General features: G+C 40.0%; 1 protein-coding gene across 1 annotated transcript in view; it reads right to left on the bottom strand.

Moving 5' to 3' along the window:
- Nucleotides 1–26,990, bottom strand: part of SCUBE1 (signal peptide, CUB domain and EGF like domain containing 1) — a 194,894-nt gene that overhangs the window by 22,804 nt on the left and 145,100 nt on the right. The window contains exons 9-12 of the mRNA XM_059472548.1: nt 25,461–25,583; nt 6,264–6,380; nt 4,162–4,284; nt 757–876 (exon numbers count right to left, since the gene is read on the bottom strand). Of these exons, the coding sequence (XP_059328531.1) occupies nt 757–876; nt 4,162–4,284; nt 6,264–6,380; nt 25,461–25,583 (483 nt within the window). The remainder of the gene's footprint in view (nt 1–756; nt 877–4,161; nt 4,285–6,263; nt 6,381–25,460; nt 25,584–26,990) is intronic.

Here is a 26,990-nt window from a genome sequence, read left to right as displayed (position 1 = left end):
TCAGGCTCCAATAGAACTTATTGGCAGAAACAGAAATGGCGTGCTTAGAACCATAACAGTGTTTACATATTACAGAGATAAAACTCTGTCTTGGTGCTTACAATTAGAGAAATGCACAGTTCCACTAATATCTCCTAAACTGGAAATAAAATGTGAATAAAATGTTAGCTCAACTGCATTTAATGCCAAGGCTAAACATGAAAAGTAGACACCCAAAAATAATCCTGTGCCAGATCTATGAAAAGGAGTAGCAATCCCCTTCTTCTTCCCTGCAAAACTGTGAAGATGAAAACTACCAGTAGCAATGGTAAAAACTACCAGTAGCAAATGGTAAAAAAAAAAAAAGAGGGAGGGGAATGAAATGCCCAATTTTTTATAAATAATACTCAGCTGGACTGAGAGATGTGTCCATGTTAATGAGGATGGTGCAGAAAAAAATTGTTATATATTGAATTGCTGTGGCAAAAGGGAAGGCAAAAATGAACAGTTGATTTCAGTGAATTCCTGTTATTTTTTAATACAAGCTTTTTGTTAGAATTTTCACACCCTTTCAACTGACGTCTCAAATTAAACAATAAAGGACCAAACTTCTCATGTGGAGTTGACAATCAGCTCTTCTTGATTTAATTTCTAATGAGATTTTGCTCATTTACTGTTGTCCATAACAAAAAATGAATGCAAGAATCATGAATACATTAAGAAAGAAAAGTCAACAAGTCACATCCTAGATGAAGAGGACAAATAATTTGCACAAACCTGGAACAAAAAGAGTATTGGATGGGCAAGACAGGAAGCAGCTCTCTATGCCTCCTGTCTTACTGCATACTAGCTGAGCCTTGGGAGCTGGTTTGGCATTTGGGAGACATTTCACCATCTCTGAGGAGAAAAAAATAAAGAAATGTAAAACAATTGGACACTGCCCAACCCAGCACCTTGTGTGCACACTTGGATACAATGGTGAGAAAAGGCAGGAAGTGGCAAAAACCATAATGACAGATACAACTGTTTCTGACATAAGCATATATCTCATAAGGGAGAGCATTTGGATTGGGATGTTGAGCTTGTACTTGAAAATGAGACTCCCTTCACATTTTTAGACCTAAATTCTACATCAGCCTTTCTCTCCTATCCTCCATGTTGGGATCTTTGTACTCTATGAGCACAATTCTGTGTGCTCATCTTGATCTCAGAAGCAATAGGTAACACTAATCACCTGAGAGGTCCTTTCTCTGATTTGGAGGCACAGCTCTCTGATTTGACAGACCAACTACACACTGTGCACAGTGGTCTGTTTACTTAGGTGACCACTAAAATTATATTTTTTAATTCTGTAACTCCCACTGACTTTTTAAGTCCATGCTCTAGCTTCTGGAGCTAGAAAACTTCCCAGCCAGGCGGAGGTGAGGCAGCAGATGCTAGGATGGAGATGGATAGTTCTGCTGGCCCTTTCAGACACTGCTGAAATGCCCCAAAAAAAATGCTAGAAGGGACCCTGTGCCAAACACAGAGATCACAGAGCCATTTCTCATCAGTGCCTACAGCATGAGGCACACTGCAGCTCATGTGAAGGAAAAATCCAGCTCCTCCTCTTGGCTTCATGCCAGGAGAAAGACAGAGCACCCTGAAGGTCTCACAAGTGACTCTTCACACTTGGGTAAGGCAGTGCTTGTGTTTCAGCTGAAGACACATGAAGTTGTTGTTAATTGCTGGAGCAGTCTCTGTGTTTCACCCTGAGAAGATGGAATGACACTGATAACCATTTATTTTAATTTGCCTCTCCTTTGGATTGAAGTGTTTCTTAAATGCATCTTTTCCCTCACAAATGACAAGGCTCATTCTTAGCTGCAGCTGGCACATGCCATTACTTCCTACAGGGAGGAAGCCTCACTGATTCTCTCCTTTCCCCAGAGGGTTCCCCTCTGCACTGTCTGCTGACCAAGTGCAGCTGGGCACCTCTTCAAGCAGCTACTTAAATCTCAGCCAGTGGCTGTGGGGCAGTTCTTGCTTCAGCCCCATAGAAATGCTGTTTCAGGTACATGATTTTTCTCTGTTTCTTGCTACTTCTTCCAAACCTGCTCACCTTACAAGACAGGTTTGGCTGACATTTGTTTTTCTCACTGCTGACTGTAGTACTGTAAATGTCTTTTTTCCTATCTGTCAGCTTGCCAGCAGACCACACTGAGGCAGGGGTTGCTTCTGACACCAGAGCTTTAGCAGCTAGACTGGTTTGGGTCTACCAGGGCTTGGCAAAAGCCCAGGAAAGTCATCATGAAACAAGCAGTTCCAAAGCAGTAGCTGGAATGAGTGTTGCCTGACTTGGCTTGAGTGCAGAGGAAGAGTCCCAGCAGCCTCCAGCTGGTTTGTATTCCTGGCCTCACTGGTCATTAAATATAAATATATACAACTCCCATAAACATGACTGATGTTCACATCTCAGATATGGGAATAATCATCCTTCACTTATCTCCCTCCTAAGTCTTCTATGTTGCTCTGGTGATATCTTTAAGGAAACTATTTCCTTGGACTGAAGAGGCAACAAAACACGAAGTGCCACTGCTGAGCAAAAGAGGGTTTTGTTACTGCAAATGTCTCCAAATCACATGGTTTCAGGATCACTAAATATAATTCTTCCACTTTCTATCATGCTTTTGTAACAATTTAGAATATAGTTTCCTCTCAAAAATGTTGGTAATAAAGGCAGGTGATCAGCAGGGAGATGATGCTCATTTTAAGCCTCACTGAAGTCACCAACTACTAGAGTGTGTATCAATAGACAAGGGTGTTCTATTTCCATCTTCCAGCTGAGCATTATAAATAATGAGGAGAAATTTACAAGCAGGACAATATTTTCAATATAGCAACATTCTTAGTAGGCTGAGAGGAAATATAGCACAAGTAGTGTAACTTCATAGCAGACCTCCAAAAATTTTAGTCCCAGCTACTAACTTACAAAATCCTTTCCAGAGGAATAACTGGTATATGGCAAGGGAGACCTAGTGGATAACTAAAAACCACAGTGAGCTATTTCTTGCTGTCACAATGCTTAGTTCTGTACATAGCAGGGAAGGTAATAGCCAGGTAGGCAGGAAAGTGAAGCACTTAATTGTGCTTTGGAAGAACATAGAGGCAAAGGCTGGAATTCAGCTTGAGGCTGAATTTTATACTGCTGTACCCATGTGAAAAAATGCCACAATTGCATGATCACACAAGGCCAGTGCAGTACTCTCTGCTCCAGATTAAGCAGTGCTTTCTCTCAGTATGGGCAGAGATTCCCTGAAGGGAGATCCCCCTTTTTCTTTTTCTGCCTTGCTCCCAATTAGGTGTTAGGTATCATCCCATCTCATCATGTGCCTATGAGAAGTTATTTGTGTCTCAAAAATGTGGCCATCAAAAACTCCAGGTATGCCATTCTCATTAAAAATAAAAAAAAAAAACCCAGAATTAAAATCTCACAGAAAAGACTTTGGCTGTAGCCATGATCAAGATTTGCTGTGCTTCACATAAGACTCTAGAAAAACAAGCTATCTCTTAAAAGGATACAGAAATTCAGGTCTGCCACAAAGTGGCACTAGCAGCAAGTACCAAATTTTTCTGGTCTCAGGAATTGTGTTCATTTTGATTAATACTTTTGACATAGCTAGTGTCAGTACTTTATATGAAGCAGGACTTTTTCAGAGATAACTCGAAAAATTGGGGTGTGGTTCTGTGAATGTAGGTATTATATCCTACCATGTCCTACTTGTAGACAGTTAAATATTTTGAATATACTAAATTAGTGTCAGAGGTAAATAGAGTTATAGCTGACATTACAGAGATGGGAAGAGGGCAAATTAAGGACAAAAGTATAAAATACCTACAATAACAACAACAACAACAATAATAATAATAATAAACAACTTAGATTTCTGTGAATGGATTCATAAACTTAAAAAAACTATTCCACATAAATAAAATCTAACATATTGCTCATTCGCTAATTGACCTGGAATTGTATCCTAGCTCATGGAGCTCCACAGGATCAGGTGTATCTGAGTTTATAAAATGAATTTGGGGATCTATATTGTGAAAATGCAGCCTCTCTAAAACAAAACCATGGGCTTTTGCACCCTCCTGGAGAACACATTCACCACAGTCACCTCTGAGTCACACTTCCACACTTACCAACACAGTCCTTTTTATTCCAGTGCAGTTTCTTTCCAGGTGGGCAGACACACTCATAGCTCCCCAGGGTATTAAGGCACCCAAAGTCACAGCTACCATTGCTGATGCTGCATTCATCAATATCTGAAAACATATTTAAAGTTGTGAAGAGTCTTAACCATGTGTATACACATATACTGTACATTAGGACACGAGTTGCATAAGGAAACCTATTTCTACTGCATCTTTTACATTGGAGCCCATATAAACATGTATAAAGACAGACAGTGCCAAACAACTGTAGTGCATATTGCTTGTATTTGTCCTTAAACTGTACAGCTCCTACTCTCCCAAGGATTTATGCATTTGATACAGTTTACTTGCCAGGACCAGTTACACTGAAATTCTTGGGTACAAAACATGCTCAAAAGTGTCTGCAGCATCTGGACAATAATGGAAAATACAGAAAAATGGCATAAACCTCTGTGAGATTACATCACCTCAGCAAAACAAGGAGATAAATTCTCCACAGTGATTCCCAGAGTTTCTTTTAGAAGTTCAGGTGAAGAAGGAAATGATGCTTTTGAAAGAAACTAAGCAGTTAAAGGTAGTTTAGACTTCCACTCCTCGAATAAAAATAAAAGGTAAAGTTTGCAAGACGGTGAAGAAGTTATGTGTGTTATCCCTGATATTCCACAGAAAATATTTTGACTTTTGATACATTAGAAAAGTATTTAGCCAGTATTAAGTGTATCTTTTTTAGTCCATGCATTCAGGATTCATATACTCGTGCCAACAAGGTCAATCTCTCATCTCCTCTCTTTCCACCACCAGAAAGAACATTTATTTATTTAATGAGCTGAAATGACACCAAATCAACAGGAGACACACAGAATTCCTGATGCTCTGGCTCACTGGCAGACCTCAAAATTAAGCATGCAAGGACTAAAACTAATGACAGGCCTAAGTGGTAAAACCTGGGGCCTGGACAAGTTTGGATTCAGAGTTGTGATTTTGCATCTGCTCATAATGGAAAGAAGCAGGAAGTTTGGATCCAGTTATTTTTTTGCTCAGAGTTAAGCACTGAGTATTTCCAGTGAGAGTTTTGGTCCTTCTTCAGTCTTACTGAAAAGACGGAAACTGAACTGAGGCTGAAGGTTATTTAAAGACTGAGGCAGAACCCAAAACTTTGAGGCTCTCCCTAAATTAGTGCATTAAGTAATTAAGGAATTAACAGTGAAACTGAAGATCAGTCTCTCTACACCTCATATAACACAGGTCCCAAAAACTTTCAGACTCTGAATTTGCTTTCACAACTGCTTTCAAGTGGGGCCTGTTCCCAAACTGCTTCCTTAGACGGACTCTTATTTCTCTTCCTGTCTGCCCCTACTCTTATCAGGAATTCATGTGATACTTCTCCACAAAAGAGAGACCAGCATACACCTCCAACATCCTTCCCCCAAGAAAGAAGCCATGCAGAGATACCATTAGCAGTGTCTCATGTTGACATTACAAAATCAGCTGAACGCAGCCCTCAGAAGCGAGGGGCCAGCCTTTGTTTCTGCTACATTAGCTGAACCTCTAATTTGGTCACTGTGGTAATGCTGCACTTCAAAAATATCTCTCTCCTACATAATGAAACATTACAGCACCAATTCTTTCCAGTCATGCCAAAAAGGTTGAAAGCAGGTCCCCAGAAGATGGAAGATCCACCACAGCCTTCTGTTATGCATTTCAGAGGCAGTTTATGCCACAGACTGCTAAGGACAAATGCCATCAGAGCCAAAATATGCAAACTTTGCAAAACTGACTTCTTTCCCCTATTCTCATTGTTGCCAATCATACGATGCCTCCCTGCAGTAGTGAGTAACCTCAGTCCTGTGGAAGTTCTGATCAAAAAATGGTGGGACATTGGTTTTCATTGGTGCTTTTCTCTTGGGAATGCTTCAGCATATTTGAGATACTGAAATTTTACTCACAGCCAGCTCATGACATTTTAAGTGTATTTTAACGTTATGTCTTTGTCATCTTGAGTTATAAAACCTTAATCTAAAAGAATGAGTGTCTCTGTAAACAGTTCCCAAAGCAAACAAACACACGTAAGCAAAACTCAGTTTCCAAACCTCCACAGTGTGTCAGTCCATACAAGGTGTAACCTTTGTGGCAGAGACACTCAAAGCTTCCAGGGTAGTTGATACAGGTGTGGTCACAGGTCCGTTCAAAGGAGCACTCATCTATATCTGAATGAATAGAAAAAGCATGAAGAAATCAGATTTAATCAGGTTACACTGAATGACTGGATTTTCTCACTAGGTTGCAATGCCTTGTTACTGATAGAATATCCTTTACCATCCCATGTAAAATCTGAATAAAATATCATTCTCATTCCTCTAGTGCCTTGTAAAGAAAATACAGGTACATGGAGAAGAACAAGAAGAGATAATTTGGTAAAACCCAATGAAGGTTGTATTATGTACATTCCCCATTAGATGGCAACCTTTAACTTCTGATCATACTGACCCAGCAGGGCTGGGCAAGTATGGAGCTTTTGGGGAAGTTAGTGGCACAATGGAAAAAAGGTTTAGGTTGAATTGGTCTTTCACTGACCAATATGCTGACATCCTGCCCAGCAGGACAGGGAGTTGCTCCCAGACTTCTGCTCTGCCTTGCAAGACTGTACAGACTTGCAGAGGGTAAGCAAAATACTGCTGGAGAAGAAACCCTCACAAGGAATGAACAGGCTGCACCTAGCACTGAAAATATTAGCCCAACATTCTACCCAACTCAAGAAAATATGACCTCTTCCCCTTAAAAAAAGCCAGGCAGCTGTAATTATCACTGCTCAGTAATGTGAAACCCTGGCTTACACAGCCTCTTCCATCCAGCAGGCTATGAAAAAGCAACCGAGAGCACATTGCTTCCAGGACAGCACAAAGGCTTTGCTGAGCAGGTGCTGTGGAGGTTGATATGAGAGCAGCCCTGACAGAATGGATTTGCTGGAAAAATTAAAGGCACCTTAAACAGCAATTTCTGTAAAATAACACTTTGGAGTTAATTTTATTGTTTTTTTTTTTTTTTTTTTTTTAATAAATCCTCTTCTGTAATTAATTTTTCTGCTTACAGGTCAGAAAATTGAATACAATGACATTATTTGAGAGTGGTCATTTCAACAAATCTCATTCCTCCAATGTTCCTGAGTTATAAATGAATGGAATAGCATTCCTAAGAAAATTTCCACACTTTCTAGAGCTAGTTTTTAAGAACAAAATCTGAACAACACCATTACAAATGTAACTTAGACTTTCATATTGTGCATGCTTGGAAAGCTGTTGGTGTTTGAAAACACTTGAAAATTCACCATACTTCAGGGGATTCTAACCCAATTCCTATATTCAAGTATTATTTACAAAGTTTTCATATTTCATGAAGCATTCTAAGTCTCATTCTGTTATTATAAATAAAAATACTTACCTTCCAGAACTATAAATTTAAGATTTCCTGTATGAGTACACAAACCCAAATCTGCGTGAGAGTTCACGCACAAATTTAGAATGACACATACAGCTATATTTTATATGACCTCCAACTTTAAATGTTTCAAAACATTCACACAAAAGATAATTCACAATGTAGGAAGCAACTGTTCAGGCAAATGCATAACATAAAATGAAATAAACATGATGAACAGAAATCTGTGCTGTCCAGTTTTATGTGTGCATCACAATCACTTTCTCTGATAAAGTTACAAAAAGATGACAACTGAGATTTTCTCTTTCTTACATCTATTTAATTTTAAATGCATTTTATATCCATTTTTAAATATCATCATTTGAGTTCTGAAAGTAATTTCTTTTTAAGGTTTCTTTTATAGTCTTGGAAATGTGCAGCTTTTGAATTCACGTAAATGGCAAACTGTTTCAGCTTTCTCTAAATAAATACACAAAGTAAAATCATTTGGGAATGAACACTGCAGCTATAGTTTAAAGGATTTTTAATGTTTAAGATGCCAAATCATACATCATGGTTTCATTCATGTGTAACCTTGTTCACTACATGGAATTGAGGGAGATTTACAAAAGCAGTTCATTTTCTGGCCTCTGACTTACCTTGGGAGTCTCTTTTTCAGAACCAATTTCATATTTCTGAACAGTGATCTTATCCTGCACTAGTTTAGTCCATAGTGTTTATGCACTGCTTTCCCATGCAGAACTGTGTGTTGCTGCATACAGGGCTTGTTTTTCTTCCATTAAGGAGGGTGCATTTCCCTCTTTGCCCGTGGAAGGACAGTCTGCCTGACGACGTGACCACTGCTTGCCAAGTACCAGGCACTCAGGATGGCCAAATGCATTTCTGCTCCATAGCTTTTTCACCCTTGAAACCCCTCAGCCCCCTCCTGCTGCTGCTCTCAGACACTCGGGCTGCTGAGTTCAGCATCCTGCTGGAACAAGGGCTCCCCTGGCCGAGCCTCAGCCCCGCAGCTCCCGGCTGAGGCAGGCAGGGAGGGAGCCAGCTTTCTGCACAATCACCAGCCCCCTGAGGAATTCAGCACCTGTCATAGAAAAGGCAAAAATATGCACCACACACTCTTCATTACAAGAAACTGGTGGTGTGATACAGGATGCTGAAATCCTCCCCTATTTTTTTTTTTTTAAACTCTGAAATCTGTGCTCTGGATGATGCTATCCCCAGGGTCCCATGAACTTTGAAGCTGACCCTCACACATCTGTGGTGCTTCACAATACCTCTCCATATTTAGCCTGAAAGGATGTGCTTATTTCCCACCACCCTCATGACACAGGTGTATCTCACAAGACACCACAGAGCTGGGAATTTGACCCTCCCAGCCCTGGGTTTCAAATCCTGCTTTACCACAAGAACAGAGAACAAACATGGGGATCTAAACCCTGTCTCCTTTGTACAAGAAACTCTACAAAATCTGGTAGCCTCATCTATTTAAGAGAAGTCAAAAAATGCAAAAGCAGAGATGTGGCAGGTTACAGTCACGCTCCCACTGCCATGTACACGCTCAAACACATAGACATTTAGGAATTATGTTGCTCTGAATTTTCCCCCTCCCACACCCCAAAATAAACACTTATAAATTAACTTCCTGGGTCTAAAGTACTCTTAAAATGATTTAAAGTTATTAAAATTTATTTTCTAGACTGTTCGGAGATAAAAAGTCAAAATCTTGTGATTTTGAAGTACTGCAGTGGAAAACTTCAGCTTAAAGGTGAAGTTTGTATTCTATTTTTGGTTGCATTTGGCATAAATTCACATGCAGTCCAAGCTGTCTCCGAACATTTCAGATTTGCTAACGCACTTATCTGACATCAAACACATTTTTTAAATTTTACTTAGCCAGAATTTCATGGTACATTCATCACTGCAATCAGTGTAGGTGACTGTGTCATTTCAGCAGATTAAGAAGTGTCTTCACAGCTGAGCTGTGCAAAGCTTACAGGGCCTAGGGGGCCAAATTCTCTGCTGGTAGCACACAATTAGTCTCCTGCCAATTTTTTTTAGGAATACTAATGATACATATAAAATCTAAGAAAAGAGCTCCCTTGTTCACAGCAGACCCAGTGGAAGTGCTAAGTTCAGGGGCTGGAGCAGGTGACCTCCAAAGGTCTTTTCCAGACTCCACCAGGGATTCATGGGCACACTGGCAGTGCCAGACTTCTCTTCATGGTGTCCAGCGCTGCTGACAGCTCTCCTTCCAGTCCCTGTTTCCAAGACATCAAGGCATCATCTCAGGCTGAATAAAGTCCAGTATCTCTTCTAGCAAGCCATGTTCTCACCTCCAAAGAGAATGTTTGAGGAAACACTCCTTAATTTTTCCCTAAAATGGATTCAACTAGAAGAGATTGTTCAATGGTTTAATAAAAGAGCAGGATTTCCCTGAGGTTTTGAGGGAAGCAATTTTTGGCTGTGGTGGCCATGCTCAATAATATTAGTTTGGCTAGGTTCCTATTATTTCAAGTCAGCATTTGGATTTTATTGTTGATTTTTCAATCATATGTAGCTTTTATTTTTTTTTTTTTCAGTTCAGGCTTTCCCATGTTAAACGATCCCATAATGATCTTTATTTTTCTTGAATGTAAAGATTTTTAGTGGGTGTCAGATTGTCAGCACTGCAAAGTAAATTCTTCTATCTCCAAAAGGGAGCTACCAGAGATTGAATTTCTTCTAAGTTTCCTCAAACAGATGTGTATCAAAGGTGACCTGAGGGAGCAGGGAATAAAGCTGCTCATTTTCCATGCTCATTCAAGTCCCTGCCCTTTCCACTAGTGCTGCCACTAGACTCCCAATTACAGTAGCACCAATTGTTCTGTGGTTTGTGTGATGTGGACACTGACTCATTTGTGGACATAGAGCGCAGGGCACCCAGAAGCCATCGTACAGCAGTGATTTTTGCTAAGCCTGGACCTGAGCTGGATTCCCACCAGCAGCACTGAAGTGAAAGGCTCCTTTCTGTACTGTTTCCAACCTTCAGACACAGTACTCTGTACTCCTGATTGTCTTCGCTCTAAAATAAATTTCTGAGTAATAAGAAGGAACCAGTGATCAGGAAATCAAAGCATAAAGCAGGACATTTCCAAAAAACCATTAGCATTACAAACAAGCAGCCCAGCACCAGACACACCCAGATGAGACTGGTAAATCCTGCTGGATTTAGAGGTGTTTTAGAACTGCAAACTGATGCAGGAACTGCTGTGACTCCCTGACAGAATGCACATATGCAAAACTCACTTGCACAGAGGTGGGATTTGGGGGTTGTGGTTAGAGAACTGAAGAATTCAATGCCCAGCTTTCCAATTTCACATTAAAAATCTACTTCAAAAATGAGGATTGTGCCATCTCTGTTTTCCTTAATGTAATTTTGTTAATATTAAGAACAAGTGAAGAAATTGTTTAGAGAAAATTAATGGCCATCTCAACAGCTTTTCTTGAGACATACACTACGTAGCTAGGTCAAATTATGAAACTGGGAGCCTCCTTCCAAAACACAGGTCGTATATCATAAATGCCAAAGAGTTTAGTCTTGAGCCTGGAGTATTTTTCACCTGATCTGAAAATTAAAGCAGTAAGGAGAGATCACTGTTATTTGGTGGTACTATTTGTGCTACAGAGAACAAGACAGGAATGGCTCAAAGGCAGTCAACAAAAGCTATAACAGGCATGGGGAACAGAGTGCTGACTGTAAAGGTCCTGGACACTGTAAGCAAAAAACCCATCTTACATTTGATTTGTCTGTGTTTGGTGAGGCAAGACGTGAAGTATGCACTAGATAACTGCATATTTGCAAAATAGATAAATTAAATTTAGATATACTATTTCAAATATAAGCAAAACAGAAAAGAAATATTTTTTACTAAGAAATTGAATGTACAATAAAAATAAAAGGATATATCTATCTCTAATCCTTCATCAGTAGAAGTGACTTATGACACCCTGAATGCCGGTAGATCAGTCAAAAATGGTAATTTTTGATATTACAACAATACTTTAAAGTGCAATTACAGCTGTGAGTCCATACAGTCCCAATCCTCCCAGTAAGTTTAGGAATACCTTGATTATGGCAGCAAAGATTTTTTTCTATCTCATAACTGCTGCCCAGGCTGCTATGGAGAATATCCACCACAAGGAACCCGTGGCTTTCAGATTCAGGTGTTGGTGGGGGTTGAGCCCCAGCTGGGAGCAGTGGCCCACATGTCCCAGTGCAGTGGGCACAGCAAAGCCACTCTCAGGGCACTCAGGTTATCTCCTAACAAGGCCACATTCTCCTCGTGCAAAGACCCACAAGATGTAGCTCTGTTTTGTCCATTTCACACAGCCCTGGTTTATTTTTAACCCCCAAACCAGATGTGGAGCACCCCAGGCCATGCTCACAAGCCAAACTCAAGTTTAGTCAGAAAGTTTTGTATTCACCTTTCTCAGCTTCCAAGTTATCGGCTCCTGTGAGAAACAGAGCCTTTCCTTGTTCTCATTCATTAAGCACACATACATAGGAACTCTAAAGAAGTGTTACTTGATGTTTTTAAAATAAACAGTAATGCTTTTTTTGTATGTATTTTGGCTGAAAGTTATATTCTGTCTTCTCCTGCCCCCACCTCCACTTTCTGTGGGGAGGTGATACCACCCATGTAATGTTGTTCACCTCACGGCCGAGCCAGCCCGGTTTCCAACAATATTTGACAGACATTAGGGAAACCACATATCTTAATCTGAGTGGTTGCTGGACCACAGGGAGCCATGATTCAAGCTATGTTCCCCAACAAATGCTGGTTTAAATTCAATGCTGGGAAGGCATTGTTTTGCTGCAGCAGCCACGTAATGGGGTTTGCACCACATCTCAGGTTTTCTGATCCACAGTGCCTTAGCCCTGTTCACACTTAGTAAAATGCATCCTCCATGTGAGCACGTAGCTCTTTAATACACGGCCAACCCTGACCAAGAGGAATGGCTTACAGCTAACTTCTCCTTAAGTTTCAAAGCCTACAAAAATAAAACCAATGAAAAGGAAGCAGGGAAAGATGTAGTAATGTACAAATCTTCTACTCTATTACCTTCCCACTGAGTGCTTCTGGAGCAGGCTAACACCAAGGGGGGAAAAAAATAGCCATAACCCCAGGCCTTTAAAAGGAATTGAAAACCCACACCCATTTAGACTTCCCACTGCATTACTGAGCTGCAATCATCCTGCTGCTGAGACTTAATTGTTAATAACATACCTAATGACCTGCAGAAAAAACAGATCTGGCATTAATTGCCGTACTTTTAATGGGACGTGCTAAGTGCCCAGGTAGCACAGTCTCATCTTGTAGTTCAGAAATTGGAGTGGGAAACTGTCCATTATGACTAATGTTGACTTGGACTAAAGTATTTATTTATTTAAGAACTTTATTGCTCACAGTTAAGTATGTGATTAGTGAAGACCAAATGTAACCCACTAATCAGGGGCTGAAAGACTTCTGAAGGAAATTGATTCTGTTCACAAGGAAATGTGCTTTTTATTAGAGATGATTTGTTAGAATGCAAAGAAGTAATAAAACAAATACATGTATATAAACAGCAAAAGAACCCTTCAGTATATGTTTGAGACAGAGGCAATAAATAATTAGAAACCTGTGACTTATTATGTAAGCATCCCACTGAGGAGGTATTTAAAGGATTTAGCAGTACACAACAAAGTGACTGCTACTCAGCTTCAGGGATAGACACACAGTATATAGATGTACTAAGGACAAATGTTATCATCTGCCTCTGTCTGTATGTTTTTATTCAGTATATTGAGATCCTGAAAACAGCTTGTTTTCATCTACCTCCCAGCTTATCTGTACTTACAGTAAGCTCAATAACCCCTTATCTCTGCTCCTGGGGCTGTCCCTCCTAGGACAGGCCATGTCTTTCTGTGTATTCATACAGTACCAAATGCAGTATGAACACTCCATACAGCTCTGGTGCAAATGCAGTTTAGGGAGCCACAGGTGCCTCTGTTGTTTATCATTTTGGTCTGATCATTTTAGATACTCTCGTTTTCCTTTAAGGAATATCTGGGCATCAGTAACTTCTCCTGTTACTGTGTGTTCTCACACTTCTGCTACATGTCTGAAATTGAATAATGTCTTCCAAGACATAATCCAGAAACTGGATGTTTATTTTGATAGAATGAGGACATTTATTGCCAACATTAAATACTCATACTCTTTTAGTACAACCTCCTGTACTTAAGCAGCCTCCAGCATTTTGCTGGTAAACTCCAAAAGCATGCCTGTCCCAGAAGGGATTGTCTAGGTGTTTTCCTGAACAAATCCCTTAATCTTTTTCATCAATTTAACTTTCAGAGTTTAAATTGGTGTGGCCCCTTTTAACTGATAAATTTTGTAAAGGCTCAATACACTTAGAGGCTGAATTTATCTTAGAAAGTGCAATGCATACCTGATCCTTTCAGGAACAAGCAAGTACCTCCTTTTAGATTTCTCATATTATTTTCTTGGGCCTGAGGTTACACACAAGAAAGTAGGAATGATTCCAACTAAGCAGCTCCCTTGGGCTGGCTGGCTGCCTCTACTAATTCCTGTGAATTCACCTCAGTTCAAAAGACAGCAATCTTTCATTGGGTGTTAGAGGAACTGCAGCAGGCAGGTCCTTCTTTGATGCTAAGCACCAAGGGGACCACTCTTCACCCAGCAAACTCATCATCTTCATTAACATCACAGCAACTGGTTTCCCACTATTTACCTAGACGTTAAAGCAAAGGGAACTGCTTTTAGGAAGAGCAAGGCAGTACATTTGGGAAGGTCTTTAAAGGCAAATGGCAGCTTGTTTCCTTTATCTCTGCTATTAGACCTTATCAAAAGAGACCAGTTGCACTTTCTGTGAACCACCGTGCTATCTCTGGAGCTTGAAAACAAAAGGAAAGCAGGTTAAAAAACAAGACTTGGCAATAAAATTGTAGGCCTAGATTCCTTGCTCCCTCTCCTCAGTAAACACAATCTTTTCTCCAGGAATTCTTCCAAGAGAGCTTTATGTGATCTCACGTAGCAACAAATTAATTTTCCCCTTCTCTTTTCAGTTTCTTTCAAAAATTTCATATTTAGTTTTTCTTCCACACAGAATCCACAAGCTCCTTCTCTTCCACAAGCTTCCCTCAGGACTTCCTCTGAGTCTGCAGAAATGGGGCTGTGGATCAACATCTCACTGCAGTAAATGCCCGTTCCCTCAACACTCGTGTGTGTTCCCTTAATGCGTGGGCCAAGCGCAGTGACCACCACTCATCCCTCTTCCTGTCAGCCCTCCAGAGCCAAGTCTGCTCCCAGGCACTATGGCTTTGTTCTGCTTCATGCATCAGCCATGGATTTGCTTGATTTTGCATTACCAAGGGGTGGGAAGGTTCATGCTTTTGGATGGAAACTGCAGAATCTGGCAATTTCAGCCAGGCAAAAGTTGGCAGCCAGCTCTGGGATCTTTGGGGTTTCTTTGACTGTAGGTGATGGGATTTGGACCAAGGTTTTTTCTATAATGAAATACATCATCATTATCACCACCATTATTATTATATTATTATTTCTCTGCTGTTGAACAAAAAAAAAAAAAATTCTGACATGTTTCCCTGCAGCAGCATGGAAGACCTCATAATCTGATATTTTTGGGGGCAGCACCAAACTTAAAACCAGAATAACAGTAGAGGATTACCTGATAAATTCAATTTTGGCAGATAATTACTTTTTCTAATATTTTAAACATGGTTGAGCAAAACTACTTGCTAAATCTTAGTTCTGCAAGCAGAGTTGGGGAATTGCAGAGTCAACTTTTCACCATGTGACTGCTGAGGAGGGAAAGGTGCCTGGCCTCAAGTGCCAAGCCAAGCTTCCCTCTTCCTCCAATTCTTCATCTGAGCTCAATTCTGAATTCAGTCAGCTGTCCTAGCAGAGAGAAGAATGAGAAAACCAATGCTGTCACCAGAGACAGCTCTGCAGATACTTTCAAATAGAGAAGTTAAAAAAGAAAGGGATTTTTTATTTCAGGTAAGAAAGTTTGCCTGGTCTCTTATGGAATATGGAAAAACCTACTAATAATTAGACACAATGGTATAAAATTAGTAAATCTGCCCAAGGTCACAGGCACAAAGTGAGCCTAGGGAGGTGTTCTATAAAGGCATTTGGAAGGGAAGATTTCAAATTGGTATTGGTTTTCTCTGTTGAGCACATCACACTTAACTTCACCATAAGCTCATGGCAGTTCTCTCATCCTGCCTTTTCTCCATACTGCTATCTTTGTGAATAACAATTTTGAGAGGATTTCCAAATGATTTTTAAAACATATAAAAATACACGATAGGAATCTGAACCTGAGTAAAGCACCATTATCTTCTAACATCCAAAGCTAATAGTATAAAAAATGCCTAAGTACACTTAATGGTATAATTCACTTTTATAACCTATTACTTCAAAAATCAATAGGAAATGAGTTAAGCTAAGCATTTTGTCAGATCACAGGAGTTACAAAATCTTCCCCTGATTGCATCAGGAAGGGATGGAAGTGCTTGGTGGAAGGCCGAAGAAAGTCCAAATACATTTTCAACTTCAGCAATGGCAAATCAGAGAAAGGTCAAGAAAGCTGTGAAAAATGAGCCTGACTCAAACCTGTACCCCACGAATGCTTAACCTGGAGAATGCCAAGCACAGCAACAGCCAGTGGCATTTTTGATAAAGTCAAAGCTGTTATGTAAGTTAGCACCAATAAAGTTGTAGCAGTGTGGGCACCTTGGATGACAACTCTTCTCAATGTATGAACATTCCAGGGACCAATCTGTGCAAGCACATCTTCAGTGCTCTGTAAAAGATGCACTTGTGCTAACAAATGCATTTCTTGGCAGAAGTGGGGACCACTATCCTCCACACACCTCTGGTGCTGAATTTATTTGTTTTATAGCTTTCTCACATTAGGTACAGATTGTCTTTGACACACAATTTTGAAACAGAAGTATTTATGGTATGAAAATACAGATCCTCTCGAGCCAATCTGTATTTCTCTGTGGGACAGTTGGACACAACCACTTCCCAGCTACACAAGATCCTCCAGGCTTTGAGGGCTGAATCTGCTGTGACATGAAGTGAAAGAGAGATTGCGACAAGAAAGGCAAAAGCCTAATTTTCTGTGTGAAGGACATCTCGAAACTGGAAACTAAAACTGTGCCAAATCTCAGACTTCCCAGACACTACCCTTGCTCTTGGGCTACATTTACCTGTCCCAGCTCCTCCCCCCCCCTCCATTACTTAAGGGCTTTGTTGTGCTCAGGTTCCTCTGTTAATCTCAGGAACCCAGCAGGAGGCAATTGGCTTTGGTTCCTATTACATTTATCCTCTTACCATTGTTTTGGTAGGACAATCTAAAATGCAATTGAAGTCAATACTTTTACAGTGTTTTTTTAAAGAAAATAAGTACTTTTATCAAGAGGTTGCCAGGATTTTATAAGCAATTGTATAATTTTCCAGCATTAATCATTTCCCAAGGCAAAGGCAAGCTGAGTTATCTACTGCTATTATAGGAATCAACTGTGCTACTACGTCAAGAGCTTGGGGTGGGAGAAGCCATATATCAAGAGAAGTGCATTAAAAGAAACTTCAGGCAGGTTTATTTGTTTTCCTACAAACATAAATATGTTTACTAGTCTGCACTCTGCTCAAGCCACTATTTACACAGCAATTCTGTAAGAGCAGCTTAACAGCCTGAGGAGAACATAATAAAGGTTTTACCCTTTCTGTATCAAGGAAGGAATATTCCCTCTATCCTACAATACATTTGATTTTTAGCTATATTTTTGAAAAGAGAAAACTGTTCAGGTTGCTAAGGTGTTGTCTCTATCACCCTTTGGTAGGAGCTGCTAGTGAGACTTCTTGAAGGAACAAGGAACTAGTCTGGGTGAAAACATGCCTGGTGTTATTTGATGGTGCTGAAAGAGCAAGTACAACAACACAGTTTCAGTTTTCAGCTGAGAACTCAAATGCAGCACTTCACTTCCCGTGGACCTGTGCATTCCCAGCTTGCTTCAAGCTCTTGCTGAAGTCAAGGGACCACTGAATATACACAAGAATTGCTGTTCTCTGGCTCTGCCTCAAAGGCTTGCTTAAAAACCCTGCCCAGAAAGGCTGGCCTCTGCAGAATCCCAGCAGGTATCCCCCTCTGAAAACACCAACACCATGATTTGCAAATATGTCTCAAAATTCCTCTGCCCAGCAAAACACCAGAAGATACCCCTCCATTCCACGGACTCAATATTTGGGCTTAGATTTTTGGTTTTATTTCACCTGTCCTAACTAAGGCCTCATCTCCAAGCTACCAAAAGAAAGAGAAGTGGTTCATAACATGGCTAATGTAAGAAAAATCACACTCCTTTGTTTCAACAGGTTAGTCTTTTACTGTCATTAGAAGAAAATAATCCAAGCAGGGCACTTTTGAAAGGCCCAGGAGTGTGGATGCAAGCACAGAAAAATGAAACTCTTTAATATTTTGGATAGGGCTGTCATTTTACTGCAATTTTGTTTAGCACTCAGGGTAAAGGCTATCTGACCATAATCAGTGTGACTGAAGGCTTGAGCTCAGTAATATGGCATTAATGTGCCATAGTGGAGAATAGATATACACATATAGTCTTTCTCTGATTCTCTTTAAAAACAATTCCTATTGAATTACAGCTTTCAGCATGATTTATCAACAGATTATTGTTTGTGGAAGAATGCTACCTTCCTGCTCAAACTATTCCAAGGCTGACTCATATCCTGGTAATTCATTAATACATAACATGAGTCCAGTCCAGTAAAGTAATTTCTGTGCTACACAAGTCATAAATCCTACAACATCAACTGAAAAATATATCTCAAATTCACTTTCTAAACACTAATGGAACGTTTTGCTTGGCTTCCCACACACATCATCAAGAGGAGGGGGCCAGACAGAGCTGTAAAAGGCAATTTGAGAGCAGTGTACTTTATAAAGTTTAACAGTATAAGAGCTACCATACTGAATGAGACCTGAGGTCAAACTAATCTACTTTCTAACTTACAACAGTAGCCTATGTCAGAAGCTTCATGGGAAAATAGAAGTGAAATAATCTGTCCCATCTGCCCTCTCCATATTAGGTCTCATTCTATTAGAAAGTGATTTAAAGCCTAGATTGTGAGATTTAATATGCCTTCCAAGAAGCAGCAACCAAAGAACATTCCCCTTTAACTTAGGAAAACACTGCTGCAGAGGGGAGAACTGGAAGTGGTGGAGGGATGTGTTTGTTTTCATGTTTCAGCAGACTTAGTTGCTACAACCAACACTGCAGATACTATCACTTGGCAAACAAACTTGTACTGGCTAGAGCTGTTTTTACTTCATACCTGGGGCATTTATTGTTTCTGGGTATGATCTTGAAACCCTTTTTTCTCACAGAGGCAGACTGTACCAATATTCACAGTCTCACTGACACCCAGTGTAACAGAAAGGATTTCAGAAGTATTCCTTTCATTGACAGTGTAACATGTTGCTTACCCAGTGGAGTATTTTTTAATCTTGATGCGAGAAGCAATATGGTGCTTGTCAAAAGCGAGATATTTTTGTAAGGCTCAGTGGTGCAGAATGCCAGAGAGAAAATCTGCATAGGGAGTGAACACCATCAGTGACAGGGAAATCATCCTGAGTTTTCTTTCTCTGAGCTAGCCTGATTTGCACAAGCAGCTCCCAGTATCTCCTCCAGAGCATCAGTGCCTGGTTCTCGAGCTACACTGCCCTGGCAGCTTAACCAGCACTGTCGTCTGTGTATGAAGAGTTCCCACAATTAAAACACACTTGGGCCACACTCAGCTGGACTGGATGAAAATCAGCCTGCAACAAGGCAATGTATTTTACATGGTAGGACACATCTGTCAGATGAGGATGAGTATATGAGTGCATTTGCTTTTCTGTGTATTTAATGGGGGAAGCAAAGGAGAGAGAGGAGTAGACCAACAACGAAACTTTCCACCCCTTTTCACTGGAAAGTCGAACCATGTTGATAAACTGAATCTGAGGGGCCAGATGCTCCAGCCCTGACTTCTATGCACTGATGTGTTTTGTTATCTTAGATGAGCGATTGTGTCCTATATAAATCAATGCAAGGGCTGCATCCTAATCCTGGGACCTTCATCAGGTCATGAGAGCGGGACAAGGCCCGTTGCTTTGTTGGGTTGTATAACCAAATGTGAGTGACAGGTCACTGTCATGTAACCCAAGGGTGAAAACCTCTTTGGCTATTTTTTATTTTCTGATTTGGTTACTCTGTGTCAAAGATGGCTGGGGATTCAGTGCTGCTGGTGTGGATGCCCTGATTTATTTGGGATTAAACTGGTCCTGTATATCCACATTTATCATCAATGGTTCCATACAGAAGAGTATAATGAAATCTTTGTAGCTAATCTTTAGGGGCTTCTCTAGGCCAAAAATAATTCCCACCAACACCTTCTATCTGTCCTTCCCTGTATGATTAATCCCTCATTTCATACTCATTTCCAAAATGGAGATACTGTGCTGGGAGATCCAAATCTTACCCTGGGAAGGCAAATAGTGCATATTTCGTACAGTTAGAAGATGGACATTATGAGAGGTGATTACCTACCCAGTTAATAGGGCAATGTTTCAAGATCAGGCCTGCAAGATCCTTGGATCACAGACAACTACTGTTTTTCAAGGTGCTATTTTTCTTTCTTTCATTCTGGGATGAAAGAAGGCTTCTCCTGACAGTAGGCATTGGAAGCCCTAAGTAAACCATCCCTCTATTGACAGATATGTAGAGATATGAAACAAAAACCAAACCAAAAAGCCCCAGGAAACAAAAAATCCAGAGCTGGACAAAATTTGAGGTATATTGCAGGACAGCACTGCAAAATGCTGCCAGAGTTACTAAGGAAATTGCTTCAGTATCTCCTCACTGCTCTAGGCCATTACTCCAGTTGCTCCACTCCATGAGCATCACGTCTTGAGGAACACTTGTCTAGAGGTGAGACTGAGGAGAGAGGAAGGGTGGCACAGTGGGGCATAAGAAGCACATTTGTTTTCAATGAAAGACAAGTACAAATATCAAATACAATGGTTTAATGCTCATGAGAGGGAAAACTCCCTTGTAGTGAGAGGGAAAACCACCTCAAATCTGCTCTACTTGGACCTCCACCGGAGAGCTTTGTAGCTATCTAAATATAGCAAAAAGTGCCCACAGAAAATTACTAGAGGGAAAATTCAGTTATTCATGAAGTAACGGGGCAAATTCTGTTTGGGATTTCCTACTGTAGAAACATGCATCTCTGAATCTCCTTTGGACAGACACCAGCAATATCAATAGCAGACTGTGAGACCCTGTGTTCCAGTGCCTGGCTACAAAAGGGTCAATTACATTTGTTTAACATCTGCCAGGAAGGTAGTAAAGAATAACCAACAGTCAAACAGGCAATACTTCAAAGCAAATAAAAAATGCTGTTATCCATGGCTGTAAAGAAGACCCAAAAAGGCCAGGTGGCCCATGCAGGTATTCCACGTGCCCTGGAGGTACTGTTCCCTGGTGGACAGTCATCTCCTTTCATACAGTGGCTCTACCAATTCAAATGGTTGGTGAGAAGGCAACTTGAGCAGACTGTACTATGTCTGTGATATCACCAAACCCTACTTAAAGCCTACTCTGGAGACTGTAACGAGACCAGAATGAAGCAAATGCCTTGAGCTTTTGCCCCCTACAAAAGTTTAAATTCCTTGGTGTAGGAGGATTTGTCTCTATTTTGAATGGGGGTGGTGAGGGGTAGAGGGTGAGTGTGGATTTAGCAGCCCAAAATATTACACACTGATCACTGGGTGTTCCTACTAAAAGCACTTTCCCCCCCCCCCCCTTTTTTTCCTTCTATCTCTACCACTCCCTAGAGAGATTTACAACAAATGTGTGTGCTGTCTTTCCCTGTCTTGCTTTGCAGAAAGCAATGCCTAGAGCAGGAAGAGAAAATTAATTACGATAGAATTTCACACATTTTTCTGGGTGCTTAATGAAGCTTGAACTTGAGCAGAGTAGAGAGACTGCTTATTGTTGATTTTTTTTCAAGATCACTGCACAACAAACAGAAACTGAATAAGCAATTAAGTTAACTGGCTCTAAAACTCATCCTGGCTGAGGATTAAGGTAATTATGTGTAAGGTCTGAGCTTACACACATTCATTGCAGCATTATTTCATTACAGCAAGTCTTGCCTGCTTGCTTGTTGCTGATGTCATTCTAGAACTGATCTGAGTTGTTGTCCTTCTGTTACCAAAAAGGTTACAAACACAAACTCTCCTTGCTATAAATATAGCTATGTTATTTTTACTACATGTTCAAAGGAGATGCAGACCTCTTTTTGCTAGGTTTTTACAAATAGATCCAACTGTTTCTTCCTGCACCAAAGTATTTGCAACATCTTAGACTTAAGGGATCAATTAAAGTAATACACAATAGATGGGTTTGGTATTGTCATAGTGATTTCTCAGTCAAAGGAGGGGGAAAAAAATCTATTTTTTAGTCTGAGCGAAAAAAAAAGACACTGGGAAAACAGTATCAGTCTGCACAATATTCCATACTGCAGTATGGATTCTTCACCTTCTGAGTTACAAAGAAATTTCCTTTTAATGGCTGGAATGCAGGGGAGGGGAAAGGAAGGGAACCCCCCACATTCTCCTTGTCTAACAAGGAGCCACAGCATGAGAACCACTCCCTAGCAGAAGTAATCTGTGATTGACAATGGTTTTCTTGGCAGCCAGGACTAAAAATGGTTTAGCTGTAAACAGACAAATTCAGAGCATTTTAAAGCCTTTTCCTAAGGCAAGGGCTGCTTACACAGGCACTCAACATGCGGGGTGGCACCAAGAGAGCACCAAGCTTCAGAGTTCCTGAAAAAATCAAGGAATTTTTGTATCAGGATATGAGCACAAGTACAAGAGAAAAAGAATACCTTGTTATGGGCAAATGAGCAGGGGCAGATTTACCAAAATTGGAGATTTGTTCTCTGGGCAGTCCAGGCATTTATGTGCATGATCTTAGGCAAGCTGTTATATATGGCTTCACCCTTCCTGCCTAAAAACTGAAAGAGAAATACTTTCATCTTCTCAGAGAGCATGAATGTGGGGAAGGACTGGGGTGGGAGCTCTGCAAACAACCAGAACAAAGTCTGTGACTGATACAATTTTCCTGTAATCTCAGAGTCAGCTCTGAGGTCTACAATGAAAGGACATGAAGGAAATTAGGTGAGGTGGGACAACTTCAGAATTTCACTGGGAATAGAAAGGAACATTTAATATTGAAATGTGTAGAATTGCCTTGTGCTGATATTAACGATGGACATGTTTGGAGATGAATGCTCTGTACACTGGGGAGGCCACCCGAAGTAAACAGGACCCAGTCCCAAACAAGGCATATTCCTAAGGCCCTAAATGAGTGTTTTGTAAACATGTTGATTAGTAACTGAAAGAAATCTTTATTTAAAAGATGAAAACCAGAAGAGAAGGGCAATGTTGACAGAAAGATCATAAATCATGGAAACTCTATTATGAATCAAAACAACAGATGTAACATGAACAACAGCATCCTTTATAAACAGAAATTAGACTGTTCTGTTTCACTATTTGGAAAGGCTAATATGCCTAAAATAAATTTCCCTGAATCTCTCATTAATGTTTTACAGTCAGTGTTGACCAGCTGTTACAAAAAACCAAAATGTGGATGATTTATATCCCAGAAGAGTCACTCACCCCAAACCACATTTTCCTGATGGAGCTGACATTAAGAACTATAACCACTTCCCCTGACTATATTCTTTTCACAGGGGAAGAAGCAAAGTGCAGGTGATTCATATATCAGCAATTTCTTGCTCTGCATTAACTTTCCTTCTCTCTTTATTAGCAGGCTAATACTGACTGCATGAGTCACCAATTATCACCTTCAGCACCAGACAGGAACTAAATTATCACAGTGATCTCTCCACAAATCAGGCATCACACCATGTTTGAGGGGGCCCAAATACCTCAGACTTTAAACAGGAAATGACTTTGTCCTCCAGATTTCATGTTATGAAGAACCAGAGTTTCTGGGATGTAGGAACTTGTCCAGCCCAAAAACTCTCTGCACTTGCACTTATCTATCTTTTACAGCAACAGATAAGCTACAGTTTATCAATCAGTGTATCATGTAGAGACAAGATGGATTGCCTGTCCTTCCTCACTGACAATGGAAAAAGCAGGATGCCCAGACCATGGTTATACTTCCATGTCTGATCACATGAGGGGAAGAAGATCAGCTCCTGCTTTAGTCCTTGCATGGTGTGTATCGTTACTGGTGGCTCCCTCATTCCGGATCTCTGGCACGTGAAAGAACAAAACTCACTTGAATAGCATTTACAGAGCTGCTTCTAGATTCTCACTATCATTACAGAAACCTGATTATTTACAGGGAGCTTTTATAGCCTACTATTAATGCTCTGCATAATGAAAAAATAAATTCTGCACCAGCTCTTTCCTCACTTTTCTTGAGTTTTTCCCTGGTGTCATAACAATTAGTTCAGTGGGGAAACCTCTGACTGATACCACAGTGAAAGCATGTCATCACACATGAAACTCATGAACAAGGTCGTTCCAACCATCTCTAAATACATCATGAAAGGAATGTTTCTTTTTAATATTCTGTCCCTGTTTTTAGCAGGTAAATCAAAACCTGGCAACTTCCCCATGTCGGACACAATCCTACAGTGTATTTCTGCTGAATCATGTGACATGAGCTGTGCTAATCTCAGCTCTTCCCATCCTGTCCAGCCTAAAACCAACCTTTCACTAACTCCTTTGTGCCTAATCACACAGTCAGGGTGGCTTCTCAAATGATGGATAGAAGTACCAATGAGAAGCAATGGAAAAATTCTGAATGGCACATATATATTCAGATTGTGGTTTTTCCTTTGTGGATAAACAAAAAAGATCTAAAATACTAATGCTGTTTTGGACTTCATAACTTTTACTTATTCAAAACCCATGCAAATAATAATGTATTAATAAAATGGCATTTTCTGCACAAAAATTTAATTGAATACATCATCCTCCTCTTTCTTTCTCTATTGATGCATGCTCATCTTTCTAGCCTTTCCTGTGAGTTTTTAAAAAAGTAAAGCTACAGAGTTTAAATGTCATTTCCTCAAAGAGGGACATGGTCAGTACTTGGAAATGGTTATGCATCTAATTAGTCACAGAATACATAACATCAGATGATTTAGGTAATAAATCATGACATGCACAGCAAATTATATAAAACATACTTCATTTGAATTCCCACAAAATGCCACCATTATCCCTTCATAAATAGTTTCTCTCAGGCAAAGGTGAGCTTAGAAATCTAACCCAGTTTTTTTAGTTCAAATCTTGCAAATGCTGTATTACAGTCAGTTACCCTGAATGATTCTGGTCTAAATAAGATAAGCCTCTGTCCCATTCAGAGCATAGCAAATGAGAGGATCTGAACATAAAACTCTCTGCCTGAGGCTATTCCACTACCCCACTTGGATTTTTACACTTTAACAGGACACTGGCATTCCTACTACTAAAAACAATGAAACAAGACATTTCTTCTGATCCCACCTCAGAAAACAGAAATCTCATAGGTGTTTTCTAACCTTACTTCCTATGGCAGTACAATTAAAACCTGCAGTACAAATGACTTAAGTATAAAAACAACAACAACAAAAAAATGCACTGGAAAAAACATTCTCATTATGTGAAGAGTAAGGTTAATGAGCTATTACCTTGGCAGGTCCTTTCATCTGTGAGCAGTTTATAGCCTTTCTGGCAGCTGCACTCAAAGCTGCCAACCGTGTTTCGGCAGAAATGGTCACAGCCACCATTGTTTACCAAACACTCATCAATATCTGCAAGAATGAACAGCAAAGATTTAGTTCATGATAGCAAAAATTTAATTTGTGACAGCAATTCAGTCGTTCAGGGCAGGAATACAGGAATACTCAGATCCCCAAGGAGGTTGCTGTCCCTGTCAGGAACCAGGCTGGTCAGATGTGTCCCTCCCAGACCTATTTCACAGGGCTTACAAGGAGAGCTATGGCCTGATCTGTTCAGGAGATAAAGGTGTTTCTCTCAGAACTGGAACCAACAGATAACTCAAGCTGAGTGAGGTACTTTGGCGTTAAGGAACATTCATGGGAGCTTCTCTGTAGATGGAGTGCTCTGCCTGACAGCAGACTTCAACCTGGGAAGGATGTGAATAGTTTTACCTTGTATAGGAACTAACAAAACATAAGAACAAAAATTTGAGGAAATAAAAATGTGAAGTAAAAGACACTTGAATTCTGAAGAAATACTTCCATCATCCTTACACAAACAAATGCAAGGATAGATTTTCTCAGAATGAGCATTATGTGTTATTTTGTTCATTATTCAGTGACACAGTGACACAGAGTGTCACCCATTTTCATGTATCAAACTTTTCTCACTTGGTGTAGCAGAAAAGGAACTAACTCTGAGTGCATGTGAAATGTTGCTTCTTCAGTTATTCTGAAGACAGAGCACCTATTGCCTTCATTTGAAAGCCATATATATATATATATATATATATATATATATATATATACACATACACACAGTATGAAGGATAGCTCAATTGCTCTTACTTCAAATAGTGATTAGGAGTGGACTGATGAACTTGATAAAACCTCTGTTCTGAATTTCATACTGATTATTCTACTTCCCACTCCTTTTAAGTTCTCCTAAATGTTATGAAGATCTGGAATGACCAATCTCTTTTCCAATCCATAAAAGGTTGTGAAGTAAGTATATAACAGGCCACAAAACATCATTTGAAATACAGGGTATCTTTCCATTCTCCCCCAATTATAAAACCATGTTTTTACATTTTTTTGAAAAAGGGGGAAATAAAAGTACTTTTACTATTTTTCAGGAGAAGAATAGTGCCAAAAAATAGCTCTTTTAATGAATGCATATAGTGAAGAAGTAATATGACATTGAGCCTTGGCTTCCCACTTCTGGAATTGAAAACAAGATCTTTTAGGGAACTAAATGGAGAGCAATGTTTCCTTTTGGAAAGCTTCTTGCTATAAGATCTTTGAAACTTTGAGGTAATAGCTGGCCATTTAAAGAGTAAATCTTGCAAAATGCAAATCTAGATGCCAACAGGTCTTACATATGAAGATGGGAATTTATCAAAACCAGCAAGAAGATGGTGAATGAAGGGCATGCTTTAAAAATTATTTGAATTCAGCAGGATTCTTAGTGAAAGTAATTAATTAATTTTTGGAAACATA

This window comes from Ammospiza nelsoni, chromosome 5, assembly GCF_027579445.1.
Source record: "Ammospiza nelsoni isolate bAmmNel1 chromosome 5, bAmmNel1.pri, whole genome shotgun sequence".
Classification (NCBI taxonomy): Eukaryota; Metazoa; Chordata; class Aves; order Passeriformes; family Passerellidae; genus Ammospiza; species Ammospiza nelsoni.
This window is presented reverse-complemented; position numbering and strand designations above follow the sequence as displayed.